This window comes from Oculina patagonica, chromosome 14 (assembly GCF_052425735.1).
Source record: "Oculina patagonica isolate OP01 chromosome 14, crgOcupat, whole genome shotgun sequence".
Lineage (NCBI taxonomy): Eukaryota > Metazoa > Cnidaria > Anthozoa > Scleractinia > Oculinidae > Oculina > Oculina patagonica.
Window position 1 is genome coordinate 21,141,027 of NC_135771.1, and position 15,781 is coordinate 21,156,807.

Below are 15,781 nucleotides of genomic sequence, written 5' to 3' on the forward strand. Positions count from 1 at the left end.
CTTCACGTACAATGTATTAAGTATCGACATAGCTTATAACCAATCCAACATACCTTCGTCACCAGTTTCCCCACATAGCTGTTTGAAACAGAAGGCCTGGTAAAACAGACCACATGCGACGGCAATAAACAAGAGAGCAGCACTGATGACTATGGTGTTGAGAAAGTAAGGACTAGTTGGTTCAAAGAACACTGCTGAATTCGAGTCAACCTGGAGCATAAGAGTAAAAACATATTGTGAGAATATAAAGAGAAGAGAGCATGTTTTACTTGAGGAGTCCAACTCGAGCTCTATCATTATTCTACTTTAGAGTTTAGCTAGTGACGGATCCTTGTTGAGTTGATTTTCCCCATTAAATAAATCCCCTTTAAGTTGGTTTCCGCGTAGCATTCGAGCAATAAAGGTAAAAATAAAGTTACCAAAGAGACCTCATTGCATGGTAGCAGTTTAAGTACAGCTAACAAAAGCCAGCCAAAACTTTAGCACTCAAACTAAAATGGCGCGTGTTTTGAACATTTTTTTACGAGATTTGACTTTAATTTTCTTGAAGATGCTTAAGAATTTCATTACGGAGTCTCTAAGACAAACGAATTTCAGTAAGATCTTTTAAATAGTATATAAAATGTTGCCGTGCTATGAGCAGATTTTTGGTACTTTATTTATGCAGTCATTGCTCGAACTGTGGAATCCGTTTTAAACTTGATAAACATGGTAATTGATAACAGGCGTGACACTTAGTAACTGTTTCAAATTCTATTCACCAGTTTTCTTAACAGTAACTTAATACTTGTAGAGAGAAGTTTTATCTCACCTCAGACTGCTCCATGCCGTCGTTTTCTTGTAGTAAATACTCTGTCTGAATGTTTTTCTTCACTATCAAGTTCTTCATCTCGTTTGCTAATTTAGACACACTTTTACCTTCGAGTAAGACTCCATGAGTAATTTCTGCTTCGAGAAAATCCGTGACTTCAAACCAGGAGTCGTTGAACAAGTCTTTTCTTTTGACGGGAACATACATCTCCAGCAACACTGAAGTTATATTACCGTCTTGTAGAGCTTTTATCATTGAGTTTAAATCAGGGAACGTGGATCCTGCAGGAATGAAGGTCAAGTCACGTGCTATGGTGATAGAATGCGCACTGCGTTGAAACAATTATTTCTACAGAATTCGCGTTTATCAATAAGAATATGACTAATCCTCCACTCACCGATTTCTATCTTGTTTCGGAATTTTTTAACCGCCATCTGGTGTTCAGAAGAGTTAGCGACCACTGCAATCTATAAGGAAAGTAAACTTATCATATTCTGCTCAACAAAACTGTCTCGTAAATAGTTATTTATGAAAATCAGGGGTTTCAAAATGTTTTGAAGTAGACGTCAGCAACTTGAGGTGTGGGCGGCTGTGACAATGCTGAGCTTGTTTGCCACAATGCAAGCTGATTACTATGAAAGAGTAAGCCTTCTCGCAGTCTCGATTTCTTTTGCAGGGCTAAAAAGGTCTCGGACTCGCAGAAAAAAAAAAACAGTCTCACCGTCTCGCAAAGTCTCGCATTTACCATTCGCCACCCCCTATATAATCAAGTAGCCGGCTAAACTCAGGCAGTTGCCGAGCTTGTCTCGTTTTCTCTGTTGAATACAATACAATACAATACAATACTTTAATTTGACACTCCCCTTACGGGGCTTTTCAGTGACAATAAATTACAATAGAAATAACAATTTTAAAATTATAAAATTACAATGGTAAACATTACAATGATAAAACATTACAATGATAAAAATTTGGATAAAATGAATTACTCCTAATTAATCTATGTTAAAAACTCCTCCATTAATTTTGAATGACATGACAACACTAAATTAGCTCTGGTATGCATGTTTTTGTCAGACAAGCTACTTTCACCTCGAAGCCTCGCTTTGAAAGTGCAGTTTGAAAATTTTGTCATGAACTATTTCCAAGAGCAGCAAAGATAAAAAGAATACGAAAGTAAAAACAGTATGAATATGCGAGAGGTTTGAGGATGAATTTGAGCCACAAACGTAATCATGCATAATGTCCATAATACCTTGCTGTCAGCAGCACCTGTGGGACTCACACCATTTGAATTCATTGAAATGACTGTAACAGTGAGCACTGATGCCAATGATCCCATGAAGATAGCGAAAATAACGAGTCCAATAAGAAACCAGGCCATTGCAAATATCTTGGCTGGCATGGATTTTGGACAGCGATCACCGTACCTGTGTAAAAAATAAATTCCTTTTTCCCATGTTTAACAATTGCTGATTGCTGATACAGTTTGCAACATGTAAGAGCTGATAACTTTTTAGAAGCAGCGAACTCCCATTGTAATGATCAACGAGTCAATTTTCTAAAGTAAAGTAAAGTAAAGTAAGCGACTTTGAACGGCTAAAAACAGACTCAAAACAGACGTGTATTCATTGTGCATGGCCGTTCAGCTCCATTATCTGAGAATTACTGGTGTCAGGTTTCATCGACTCTCCATATAAAGGCGGACACCTCTCTAAGACGGACAGTTAGGGCAGGTCCCGAAAGTGTCCGTCTTAGAGAGAGTTGACTATATTAACCAATATAGTGAGGCTGCCAACACATATAGTTACGCTCTACAGGAAGTCACTTTTTTTCTGTCATCAGTACATAACATATATATCCTGCGATGTACGCAGTATGCCATAGGTGGGAGTGTGCTTACTAAAGACTTGTCCTACAACGCTGCACAACAACAACGAAATGTGATTTTTTTGGTTTACAATTTGCTAAATACTAAAACAATAATCCTGCTTAATCTTGCAGAGTATCTTCTGATTTGAGCGAACTCGGTATACGGCCTCGTCAGCTAGGGTTAGCTAGGTATCAGGCGATATTCTGCTCGATTTTGCAGGATGTTTGTCACAAGAAGGCAACAAAACCCGAGCCAACTACCAGAAACTGACAACGAACAGTATGAAGAAGACATTTGGGACCGTCCAAGGGCACTCGCTTAAAAGATGTAGATTATTTCGTTTATTACTGCAAGGAGGTGGTAATTCTGGATCCGTTCTGTAATTTTAACTCACCCCACTGTGGAAAAGGTAATAACAGACCACCAGAGGCCTTCACCAACTCCCTTGAAAAACGTTCGGGGGAAATGTTCCTGATTGGTTCTGGAGTCCTGCGAGGCAAGAAAAAATAACTTCAGTTATGCACCGACAATAAGCCAATAGAGTAATACAGTCCATTGAATTTGATCGCCCACATGGGTCACTTTCACTACTCAAAATTATATACAACCTTTTCACCTTCCGAGACAAACCTCAAAAATCAGTGCAGTTTTAAGAGAATAAGACCATTCAAATGAAAGCTGTTGAGCAATACTTTTCGGTGGCTAGTGGTGGATATCTGATTCACCTCGCCGCTTCGTGGCTCGGTAAATATCCACCACTAGCCACCTCTACTTTGGTAAAGTTGTTAATTATACTGTACAAACTGGCACCTTTCAAGTCTTTAGAAGAAACTCCCACGTATAACCATTCAAATGAAAGCTTTTTAGCAGTACATTCATGTGGTTTTGTTAATTATGCTGTACAAGGGTGTTTTATAGCTTATAGGTAGGAGTATAGATTCCTAGTGTACGTATGCCCATTCAAATTCATGTTATTTAGTAGTACGTTTAGAAGAAATGATTGTCTTAAATTTGGCACGACTTGGAATGCAAGTCAGTCAATCAATCAATACAATCTTTATTCAGTGATCAGAATGCACGCTTAGCTAAAAAGCTAGTTAGCAGGTGCGTACACCATGAAATAAAAATACAAAAAGAAAAAGAAAACTTCTTTGGAAGTGAATAAATTAAGTTAAGCTATAATATACATGAATCATACAGTAATCGTATTAGCTCACCAGAATCCAAATGATAATTCCCGCTAGAAGAGCTGTTACCAATGTGAGAACGAAAATTGGCCAAAACTCAAAAATGGAGTTTGCCATAACTTTTGTTAGCAAACCGCTATCAGTGCTTTTCTTCTGAATAACCACAATACCAGGGACAGTTATAACCGGAATGAACTTGCTGTACTCCGTGTCACCATAGGCCTGGGTCTTGATTACTGGAAAGGACACATGGTCTCCCTTGGAGCTGCTGTAGGAGACTAACTTCGTGTCATTGTGTTCTTCACATGTCCCGCACGTGGTGGTCACAAGGTCACTGATGATACTTGTGAGCGAGTTAAATCCTGATGATTCTAATGGACTTTGAACTACGGAGACACTTAAATGCTCCGTGCATCGACAAGTTTCTGAGAAGAATTCAAATTGTCGTTAGTTAGAAAGCAAGAAACTGAAGACAATGGAAAATAAATTATTTAATTAAGATATAACTGTTAAAACACAATTAGATTTTATTCCATATGTCCTTTAAATACTAGAGCATTTCTTTTTTTGGTAAATCATAACTGCTGACCTATCTCACCCTTCAGCGCTAACCCTGGCTTTGAACTGGTCACGATCTTCCTGAACTCTCATTTGAATTTTTTTAGAGCCGGCGTTTCCAAAGTAAAGGCCCTAGCGAATATCTCTATTGTCATTTGAATACACGTGCAAATAATTTTTAATCACGTTTTTGTTAATTATTGGTCTTGCGAACAGTTCGTGGTTGCCTTTTACGACTATTTTTTCGTCTAGTGTGCATTTTAGGACGTTCGCGCTAATTTTTTATGCGCATCCCTACTGCGCACGTATTTCATGTCGCAACGCCATGCCACGTCATACTTTGAGCGCACGCGCTGAGTAAAATTTCTAAAAACATTTAGGTTGGGTTGCCGTTCCGCTTGCTTCGTTTGCAATTTGCTCTCTTAAATGGTCGGTGACCCCTACTTTTTTCTTAACGGATCACTTTTGTTAATCAGTATCTACGTTTTGCGAGAAAATGAAAAAAATCTATCGAGTGGAAGTTGATTTTGTTGACACACTGACGGTTTGAATTCTGCTTTTTGAGTTTTCCTTTTTGCCGTACGACAGTTTTAAATACGTTTCTTCTGGGTTTGGTTTTTACCAAAAAGATGGCAAAACTAGGAATTATTTACGAAGAGACGCACTTCTACAAAATGTGACTAAGATCGTTAGCCTTCGTTTACTCATCTTCGATATATTTAACTTTAAACCCTGTAAACCATACTGAATTACGTGCGCCAATTTTTCAAAATCAGGGTAGTTTTCCACACGCTTTCTCACTGAAACGAAGTCGGTGACCCCAACTTTTTTTGCATTTCTGACACAAGTAACTCATTATCTTGCCGCAGTAAAAAATTAAAAAATCTATCGAGTCAGCTTTTAGACAACTTGTCCGTCTAGACGACAAAATCGTCTTCCTGGAGGGCCAAATCAACGGACAAAAACAGACGACTTTTAGGCCCAAAATCGTGTTCGTCCCGCTTTCACACTACGACGACTTGTCCGTCTCAGATGATTTGTTGGTCTTCTAGTGTGGAAGCGGCCAATGAGTTTTGATGCAAGGAGCTAGATACATAGATATTATATATTTTTTTTCATAATAGTTAATACCTCCATATACAGGTTCACTAAAGTTTCCTATCCCGTCAGTTGTTAGAACTGCCACTTGAATCTTGTACATTGTGTAAGAAATCAGATTGGTGAGAAGTATTTCATTTACATCAGCACAAACTATCGCCGTATAATTTGGCTCAGCAAGTAAGTCCACGATTGGTTCACCTCCGATACGGACGGCTTGATACTTTATGTAAAAACCACCCAAATCTCCACTCAATCTTTCTTTTGTTCCATGTTCCCAAGTGACCTTAATTGCGGATAAACTCATAGCGGTTGTAGCAGCTGTTTTAGGTGAACTGGTGTCGGGAGCTGAAAGAAAACAAACGTTACCCATAAATTGGATAACTCTGAACATCAAATAACACAACCCATCCTTACGACATCAAACAGGAGCTCGATAACGAACCGACCTTTTCTTTCTCTCAAGCGGAAAGGCTATGTTGATGAAACATGACAGAGAATTATTTAAAACAATAAACGAAACGCATGTCATAGAGCTTCCTGCCTTTCCTTATAGTACATCCAACTGCTACTGTACTTAAACATATTTTTCCATCAATGTTGTGTCCAAACGGTAATGGACTGGGTGGAAGAGGAACTCAGAGGTAAGCATATTTGCTAATTTTTAATTCTGCGACTGATTTCTTGATAGGCTACTTGATAGGAGTTCAGTAACCAAGCAGACATACAGATATTTTTGTACCATAAAACCTCAAAGCAGGATTTACGAATTTTCGAGCAATTGAGCAAATTTTATCGGAATCCGAGCATGCGAGCAACTGCGATTATTTGCGAGCACGAGCTAGCGAACACTCGTCCAAATTTTGCGAGCAAATCGAGCAAAAGCCAAATTTTTGCGAGCATATTAATGGGGTCTTCAATATTTTAAGGGAAAATTTGATACCCCTTATATTCCTGATTAAGACATAATAAGGGAAGGCAGTTTTGCCAAATGCAAACAATAATAATATTATTGATACCCTTACTCTGACTAATGACCATTAGCATAACCACACTGACCTACTATTGGTAATCGCGCGATCTGATTGGCTACACAGGTGCCTACTATCGATCCGTAGAAGGCTCTCGGAGCGCGCGCGTAGTCTTCGCTGAATTTTATCAATCAAAACCTTCAATAAATCAATTCTAGCGATATTCTGAGTTTAATAGATCGGTCAGTGGGTTATGCTAACACAATTAGACGGCTCGCTCTCGGTTTCTACCGGCTTTTGATAGTTGGCTCGGGGCTTCGCCCCTCGCCAACTATCAGCCGGTAGAAACCTCGAGCTTGCCGTCTAATTGTTAAAGAGAAGACAAAAGCTGAACTCACCAAAATTAATTTTTGTACAATTAGTCAGTGGACCAATCCCATTTTTGTTAATAACAGCCATTTGAATACACGTGTCACTCGACAAGTTTATATTCTTTAGCTCGATTGACGAAAAACACGGAGCTACAAACCAGACACCATCAGATCCATTTACAAGCACTGCGTATCCTACAAGCTCTCCATTAACATCACCCTCGGGGACTGGGTCCCAGGATAAAATAACAGTGCTGTAATCAGGGCTGAACGCTGAGATGTTGGTAGGAACCGCTGATGGTACTGCAGATTCAAGGGATTAACACCGTTTGGTATAACAAGAAGTCATTTTCGATCGCCAACACCTTTACAATACCATTTTTTGAAAAAAAAGAATACTTTTCTCAGAGAACATTAAACTGCTTGAAGCAAAAATTAAAAAAAAAAAAGACAAAAGAATATAGAATAGTACTTACACAAAAGTGCAAGGATGCTTAGAATGAAATTGAATTAATGTAAATGGCTTGCGAACTCTAAGATTGATTTTTGCTCCGTCAAAACAAGAATTAAAGTGTTAAAATTACGTTTAGCAAAAAAATATCAGTGACTTTGATTGCAATTAAAATTATTAGAGTTTGTGCTCACGAGCTAGATTTATGTTGTTTTAATTATTTTTTCCTACCAATCACCACTAACTTGCTTATTATCAAATATTTTTATCTTTCATGTTTTTACCGCATTCATCGGTCATCGCGGTCGTGCAGCGACCATAGGACCCAGTCCCGTAACTGCTGACTGCCTGCACGGACAAACAGTACTCAGTACAAGCATCCAAGCCTGTCAACACAACTGTCACAGTTCCTGGAGGAAACGCCTTTGTTTGGTATGACGGAATCGTTTCGTTTTTCCAGAAACGAACATTGTACCCAGTAATTTCATACGCGGCATAGTATGATTGCGGAGGAGTGAAACTAAACTGTATGGAAGTTCCGTTAACGCTAGGTGCGTCGTGAATTTTGGGTGCTCTTGTTGGCGCTGAAAAGATAATAACGGCAAAGCATTAAATTAGTTATTAATAAATAGGAATAAATGAATCTCGTATATAAAACCAGCAGGGCGTGGTCTTGGTTGAAAAATAAACTTACAATTGTTTTTTTTTACATCACACACTTACGCACAAACACACAGGGAAGCAAAACAATTAAATAAGTCAAGTATTATTATACTGGACAAGAACATTGCTGTTGAGATACTGTCTTTTGAGACAGACAAGTCACTCGTCCTTTCAGAAGGTATGCCAAATACAAAGGACGAATTTTTGTAACTTGATATAACATGCTTAAGAATTTTAACTGGCAGGACACGGTTGCTGAATGGACGAAACATAGCCCAAGAACTCGGGCATTAGCTTGCTAAGTAAAAACATAAAACAGAAATAATTAAACGTTCACAGTAATAGGTTCCCGGTAGGGGGGGGGGGGGTACACAAAAAAGTTTTCTACGGGGAGGCTTCGCCCCGAGCTCTAACCCCTTACCCTTTTATATACCATTTTGACAGAAATTGTACCCCGTTCGTATACCTTTTGCTGAAAAAAGGTACCCCTTTCATATACCTGAAAGACATGGCAAAGACTTAAAAACACGACGTTTTCTTGTCATTTTCATGTAGCGCTAAAGAAAGGTTAAGTTACACATTACTGACGTGGAAATGGTTTTGCTGGTATGCCATAGATCTCCAGTCTCATGCAGGGTGACAGATGCCATTCTTTCGGGTAAAACCGAACAAACTGCGCCACTACATCGCCGTTTAAGTAATTCCTCTTTGCACGATGGTAGTTACCAGCAGTATAAAATTTCTGTGAAACAATAACCAACGAATTAACAGTTTATATAACAAGAACCGGTAAATATACTGCCTTAATGTACATGTATAACATGATACATTTGTATACCGTTTATGTATCAATGCTTGTGATCAGACCCTTTTCATTAAAATTAAGGTTGTGGTCATTTTAAGTATTAACACGCAAATTCCCCATGCCGCAGGAAACTCCTTGCTACCCGGGGGGGGGGGCACTTCCTATAAATGGGCTAATGGGGATGTGCCGCTGGATGGGGTCGCATTTTCACGACTGGACTGACTATAATGGGGTCGCCATTTCAAGCATTTTTTATAGGGTGACTAGAATGGGGTCACACTTTCCGGGATTTTGAGAGTACGAAAATCTGGCAAGTTGTGATTTATGAACGGAAATATTCGCCGAAAAAAATGTTACCGTATTTATTGCTGTTGTTCAATATTTGACAAACAGCTCCCAGAAAGTGACTAAGTTGGGGTCGTAAAAATTAAATTTACCCAAAAGTGACTAAGATGGGGTCTATAATTGGCCATAGAATAAGACTATAATGGGGTATGGGTTCTGAGAGGCCAGCGGCACATACCGAACAAAAATTTACCCAAGTACCCCCCCCCCGGGCTTGCTACCTCTCTAAGGCATTTATTGATAGCGAATTTTCTACTTCTGCCATCAACTTTCTCCAGGGCAGTTGTGACTGAACGTCCTTAACACTATTTCCGTTAAAAAGAACGTTATAAAACACAACGTTAACGTGTTATTTTAATCATAAGATTATACCCTCTCGAACTCTGTCCAATGTGTTCCATTCAGTGATAAATGGATGGCGAAACGTGTCACGTGACTTCCATCTACGTGACCTTGTGTCGCTACTGCTATCACGTGGTAAGGAATACCAAGGTCAACTTGAAGAAAAGGATTGGTTAAGTTCAGTGGGCACCAGGCCACGTGCGAGCCCAGCCGAGCAGCCGCTGGAGGATTGGATTCTATGTATGACGATGCTGATATGTTGATGTCTGGCATGGCACCAGTTTCCAGTCCCAGGGCTTTTTCCCAGCAATAAGCGTCGTTACGGTAAAACCCTGATAGATAATATAAAAAGACTAAAATTAGTCATGATAATTCATTCAAAAACAGTAGGTGAATGCAGTCCATATAACCTTAAACCCACTATTAAGAGGGGATTTTCAGGAAAGGAGGATTTACTTGTCAATCAGCAGGTAACGGCGTAAAATTTATCGTCTTTGAGGTCAGGATATATAGTATTATCAATTTACAACTGTGACAGTTTAATTTACATGTTATCGAAGACCTGGAAGAGAAAGTTTGAAATATTGTTAGGCTTATGCAGTGGACTTAAATTTCGAAAAAATACAAAAAGGTCGCTAAAGCTCTAGAAACAACGTGCAAGTTTAAAATGCTGATCAGATGGTGTCGTTCAGATTATATTTCTCCCAATTGCAAGTAAAAACATTATGCGCAATCGAATGTCGAGAAACGCCGACACTCTTTTATAGTATTTGATTACCACTTTTCAACTAAAACTAGATGACCGAACTACACAAATTTTTGAGTTGATTAGCTTTGAGTTAGAACTTCAGAGCGGTGACTGAAAGAATTTCTTTAAAAAAAACTAATGGCATTGGCCAAGAGAGGATTACTTTGGTAGAAAAGGAATTACGAAAGCATATGCGGATAAAATCAAATTAACCCCTCCCTTTCAAAAAAAGACCTTCATGACCGTCATACCTTTTCTCTTGCAGATGTAAGGTAAAGATTGTAAACAGTTTACAACATTCCAGTGACCTTGCACACTTGCACTCTTCGCCACACAAGCAATTCCATTTGGAATACCCTCTGTCGGGTTTTCGTACCAGTTAGTATAATCAAGATAATGCCCGTTACTCCAGTTCGGAAATCTTTTCAAGTTATTCTCATCTTCTATGAGCCCAATAAACACCTCGTTAATTGTGGACCTGATCATTTCTGAGTCAATAAACGCTTCTTCCTCGACGTTTAGTATATACAGTAGGTCTGCGTTTCGGTTCAAGCAGTCAATTTCGGCGTTGTACCAGTTAAGAGGATTCTCTTCAAGGATCAGGTAACAATTCGTTTGGAAGAAAATCCATCCCGGCAGACAGTCTTAAAAACAAATATTAAACACAAATAAACATTTGATATTTGAAGTACATGACTATGATACTTCTTTTCTACTTACAACAAAATGCTTTACTATAACCGATTATATAGGTCCGATTATCCAGTAATTTAAGATCAATGGTTGATGTTTTTAAGGTAACCAAAAGTCATAATTGTTTACGGACTGAACGAAAAATTAGTATGGACTATATTGAATGAATGAATGAATGAATGAATGAATGAATGAATGAATGAATGAATGAATGAATGAATGAATGAATGAATGAATGAATGAATGAATGAATGAATGAATGAATGAATGAAATACTTTATTATAGTGTCAAGGTATTTAGCTTTAAAAAACTAATTGGGGACATTATTTACATTAAAATCTACTAAGCTACATAAAGTTAAAAATATTTACACTTAAATTCTAAGAAAAAAAACCGTACTACATAGATGAATAGATAAATAAATGAATAAATAAAAAAATGAGAATAAAATATAAAATTTTATAATAAAAGTAGGTATGAGTGACTGGACGTAACACTATATAACAATTGCCCTGCATTAAACCTGTGTTGCGGAAAAAGATAAAATACTCAATTAAGTTGGTAGCCGGCAGCAGCAGAGGACCATTGTGGAGGACCCGGGCTGCCACTTTGGGCACCTAGTATAGGGGAAGGTAATTCGTAGTCAAAAATAGTTGAGAAAGTTAAAGAAAAACGTCGATCAAAGGAACAATCAGGAATATATAGAGACTTTTTAAAAGAACTATTACTAACACCAAAAGTGATACATAATATTAATTTACATGGAGTTACTTTGACAAGCTACATGCATATAGCATTAAAGAATACGTTTCACTTTTAGAGGAAATCATACTGTCAAGCTTGCACCGTTGGGAGTCTAGAAAATACTGCAACTTCGGTTTGATTGGTTAAAATAGATAATGACTGCAGTAAATATGCATCCTTACAGATCTTCCGTCTTCCGTTCGTGTTTTTTTTTAAAAGTATAGCCTTACCTGGAGATGTCGTTACTTTAGTGCAGTTGTTGTGTTCAACATCGCCAAGTTCATTGTAAATGAGAATTTTGACACAATACGTGCTATTTCTCTCCAAGCCAGCGACTGTGTAATTTGTAGTATTTCTTTCAACTGTTATCGTAACTTTAGTTTCATCAAGTACTCCTTGTTCTGTGATGCGTTGGTAAATTATTTTATACCCAGTCAGTTCTATAGCTGACTGACAAGGCAGGCTGTCCCAAGAGATCTCGAAGGAGTGGCTTCCGATGTTGTGTACTTTGATGTCAGTAATTACAGGTGGCCATACTGAAGAACAACAATAATATCATATTAAAGGAAAACAGCTGCATGAAATAAACGTGAATTTCGGTTTTTCCCTCCTTGAGTTATATCACAACTACACCTAAAAAGATCGGATTCCCACACGGCAATCATGTAAAGCTGTTGTAATTAGTTTTAGTTTTTTTCTTAAGCTTAACTAACTGAAATTAACTGACTAGCAGGATCGATTTTTTTGGCTGTTCTAAACATAGTAGCCATGAAATATGCTAAAAAACTTTTTTAGTTTTAATATTTTTATTCTGAATGTTTATTCTAACTTTTTAACATTTTTCAGTATTGCCTAATCGTCTTACCTTTGGGCATTTCACAAATGAAAGCTCTAATGCTGTTTTCACTAAGATCGTTCAATAGGCCTTGTGTATTCTGCGGAATATCCTTTGACATCACCGTCACATTTCCGTTACCAGATGGCTGCCCACCTTGCCATTTACTGATCGTCAGTGGTCGTCCGTTCACCCACGTCCAATTCGCCCCGATTTTTGTCAAACCTATGTGCCATTCGCGGGGTTTCGCAATGCAACGTTTTTGAATCTCTTCATTGATAAACTGCCATTCTTTCTCTGTTTCCATGGTTACTAGGTCGCCTCGTTTACCTTTGCAGGTATCTCGGTTCTCGTTCCATGTTTTGCCTGACTCCGTAAATGAGTAGCAGGAATCCCCAAATAATACATTTCCGCTTTCTATAAAAAGAACAGAAGGATTTAACTCCATGTAAGCAGCAACGTCAATGAAGCGCCAGTAAAGCTCATGGAAAATTAAAAGTACAATTGCCGGTAGTAAATTCTATAGGAGTCTAATGGCACAGAAATGCCGGAGTGCAACCTGGTTTTTGTGGCATAAAAGGACTAAAAATATTAGCATTCTGTCAGGTTTTGACAATAGTTGACAGATACCCATTGATGGTCCTGGAAGAAGCACTGAGGGTTTCAACTGTTTTGTCCGAGAAAACAACACAATGAACCCAGCCAGGGTCACTTGTCGGTTCTGGAGCACAACATGCTTACCGTTAGGTCACCACATGCCCCAACCGAGGCTCGTAATACTGACATTGAAACAGTTATAATAGTGAAATAACCAGTGCCACAAAGTTTGCTCATTAAACAGAGGTTCGTTTACAAAGCTGTTAGTTTAGTTTAGTTTAGATTTATAGTTTAGTTTACTGGTTTAGTTTAGTTTAGTCTAGTCTAGTCTAGTCTAGTCTAGTCTAGTCTAGTTTAGCTGTGTTAGCTTTTAGTCTCTATTTTCCTTGTGGGATTGCTTTTCAGTTGTCAATGTACTATAAAGAACTCGAAAGATCTTGGTTTGTTGTGCCCAATCCTTGGTTCTGCAGATCGTTACATGGTGACAGCGGTGGGATCAAAAGCAATTTAAGCAATCAGGAGAGTGGTAAAGTAGTCTTTGAGCACGGGAATTTTGTCTTGAAGATAATGCTCCTAAGCTCTGGCCGTACTGACATGCATATGTTAATAGAACTGACAGGTTAATTAGCACTGGTTAGTTGTTTGGGGCCAAAACAGTGACCTTTTTACGAGGAAGCCGCGTTATCGAGCTAATTCGAAAAAGAATGCCAAAGACAATAGCTGATAATCTGTATATCAGCTGTTTTCATGCTTATAACATTCCCCATGGGAATTCCTGATATTATTACGTCACTCAACTTACCAATCTCGGCAAAAGGAACATGGCCGTACAACTCAATGCGCATGCACGGCATGTGTGTCCACTTCGTTGGCCAAATACGAACATATCTTGCATAAACTCGTTCAGCAAAGATATTCTTTCGTACTGTGTAGCTGTCGAAATTGCCAATTAAATGCTAGAAAATAATACAGAAAATATTGCAGTAGATTTTCATAAAATTTTAGTAGGTTTAGCGTTACAGTAAAATAGGACGCGTATGGGAAAAAGATTACCCAGCAGACACTGTGGTCTAACGGTTGGTTTGGGAAAAAGATGCAAAGGAGGATTATTAAAGGTGACTTTTTATTATCGTTTTGTAATGATGTTGGGTGTACAGTTATTGAACATACCTTGCCACCTGTTATATCGCGATAAAAGTCCCAGTTGGAACCGTCTTTTGAGATTTCCACTTTGTACTCTTCAACAAACGAGCTGGAATTGCTTGAATAACCTTGTGTTGCTACAGCGCAAACGATGTAAGTTGTGTTCAAGTCAACTTGAAGGTATGAAGGTAAAACCGACTGCGCACACCAGGCTTGTTCATGGTTTAGGCGACCCTTGTGAGCTTCAAACTTGTAAGCTTCACTTTCAGATGAATTAGATGTGATTTTGCTGTCCACTATGCGCCCTATCTCTATACCAATCGCTTCGTCTTCGCATGGCAGAGGTTTAAAACCTGAGTTTTGACACAAAAGGAAAGTTTGTATCCACACTGAATATTTAGATGCACAATTTTTTTTAATGGCAAACGCTGCTACGACCTACCTCAGTGCAAATACAATCTATATTTTATCTTTTCAATGAAGGAAAAGATCTAGATGGTTTTAAATATTCCTGATGAACACGACATGGGACGGATCTAGGGGGAGGGTGCAGGGGCTGCGCACCCTCTCTTCCCTGAGATCACCGCGGCTTTCTAATACAACTGGTATTCTGCAAAATTTCAGTTACGCCATTCCTAAGTGGTGCACCCCCTCCTAAGAAAAATCCTGTATCCGCCCCTCCTGCTGGTGTGAGACTAACTAGCTGTAGGGAACTTACATGTCGACGTCGTGACCCAAGGAGTTGTTTTCAGGACTACTGAAAACAACTTCAGCTAGTAGTAGGATGGAGAATTTGAGCCTGAAAACTCCGGATACAAGTCAAACGCCCTTAATCAACTGGCAACTCTGCCTCCATAATGATATCAACATCTTGATTGCGGCCTTATGCGCCTACTGGCGAGATGAGTCATGATGATTGAAGTAAACAAAACATGATAGAAAAAGAAAGAGACAGCAACATTGGTATTTTGACCTAGGATTAGGAGTGTTTTGTAACATAGTTTGATAAGACTTTTCTCACCTTTTTTCTTACAGACGTAAGGTCTCAGTCGAGAACACTTCTTATCTGACCAGTCTCCATCGTTGGACACTACGCAGTTTGAAACATCGCCTTTACTTGTATCTTCTTCCCTAAAACTTGAGAAGTTATAAGGTGTTCCATCACTCCACTGAAATACTCCTTCCTGTGCCTTATCGTTCAGTCCTATCCAATGGCCCCCTTCACCAGGGATTAAGGTTGTGTTTATAAAGTTGTTCTCAGCGCTGCTGGTTATGGACACCAGGTCAGAATGTAAATCAAGGCATTCCTTTCTGGCGTCTTCCCAGCTTGCTTGCCTTTGAGAAGCTTTATAGCAAAAGCTTTCATATCGAGTCCATTCTGTTGAACACTCTGAAATTGAGCAGGAAAAAACATCAATTGTCAGTACTGGTCCTCTTGTGTAACAGATGCTATTGTTTTTGGGCAAGAAGTTGGCACATAAAGAAGACTTTATAGGGTCGAAAAGAGGAGGTGCGTGACTGAGTGGCCGGAGTCTTGAGGCGTTT

At 38.8% G+C, this 15,781-nt stretch overlaps 1 protein-coding gene across 4 annotated transcripts in view; it reads right to left on the reverse strand.

Moving 5' to 3' along the window:
* Positions 1 to 15,781, reverse strand: part of LOC144638790 (uncharacterized) — a 39,654-nt gene that overhangs the window by 1,451 nt on the left and 22,422 nt on the right. For all 4 annotated transcript variants that reach the window (XM_078498045.1, XM_078498044.1, XM_078498046.1 and 1 more), the window contains 17 exons: positions 15,258 to 15,626; positions 14,264 to 14,589; positions 13,896 to 14,049; positions 12,527 to 12,913; positions 11,892 to 12,197; positions 10,475 to 10,867; positions 9,506 to 9,807; positions 8,572 to 8,725; positions 7,605 to 7,904; positions 6,897 to 7,172; positions 5,561 to 5,875; positions 3,902 to 4,296; positions 3,079 to 3,173; positions 2,067 to 2,241; positions 1,209 to 1,278; positions 812 to 1,092; positions 54 to 210 (listed from right to left, as the gene is read on the reverse strand). In XM_078498045.1, coding sequence (XP_078354171.1) covers positions 54 to 210; positions 812 to 1,092; positions 1,209 to 1,278; positions 2,067 to 2,241; positions 3,079 to 3,173; positions 3,902 to 4,296; positions 5,561 to 5,875; positions 6,897 to 7,172; positions 7,605 to 7,904; positions 8,572 to 8,725; positions 9,506 to 9,807; positions 10,475 to 10,867; positions 11,892 to 12,197; positions 12,527 to 12,913; positions 13,896 to 14,049; positions 14,264 to 14,589; positions 15,258 to 15,626 — 4,455 coding nt within the window. The remainder of the gene's footprint in view (positions 1 to 53; positions 211 to 811; positions 1,093 to 1,208; positions 1,279 to 2,066; positions 2,242 to 3,078; positions 3,174 to 3,901; positions 4,297 to 5,560; positions 5,876 to 6,896; positions 7,173 to 7,604; positions 7,905 to 8,571; positions 8,726 to 9,505; positions 9,808 to 10,474; positions 10,868 to 11,891; positions 12,198 to 12,526; positions 12,914 to 13,895; positions 14,050 to 14,263; positions 14,590 to 15,257; positions 15,627 to 15,781) is intronic.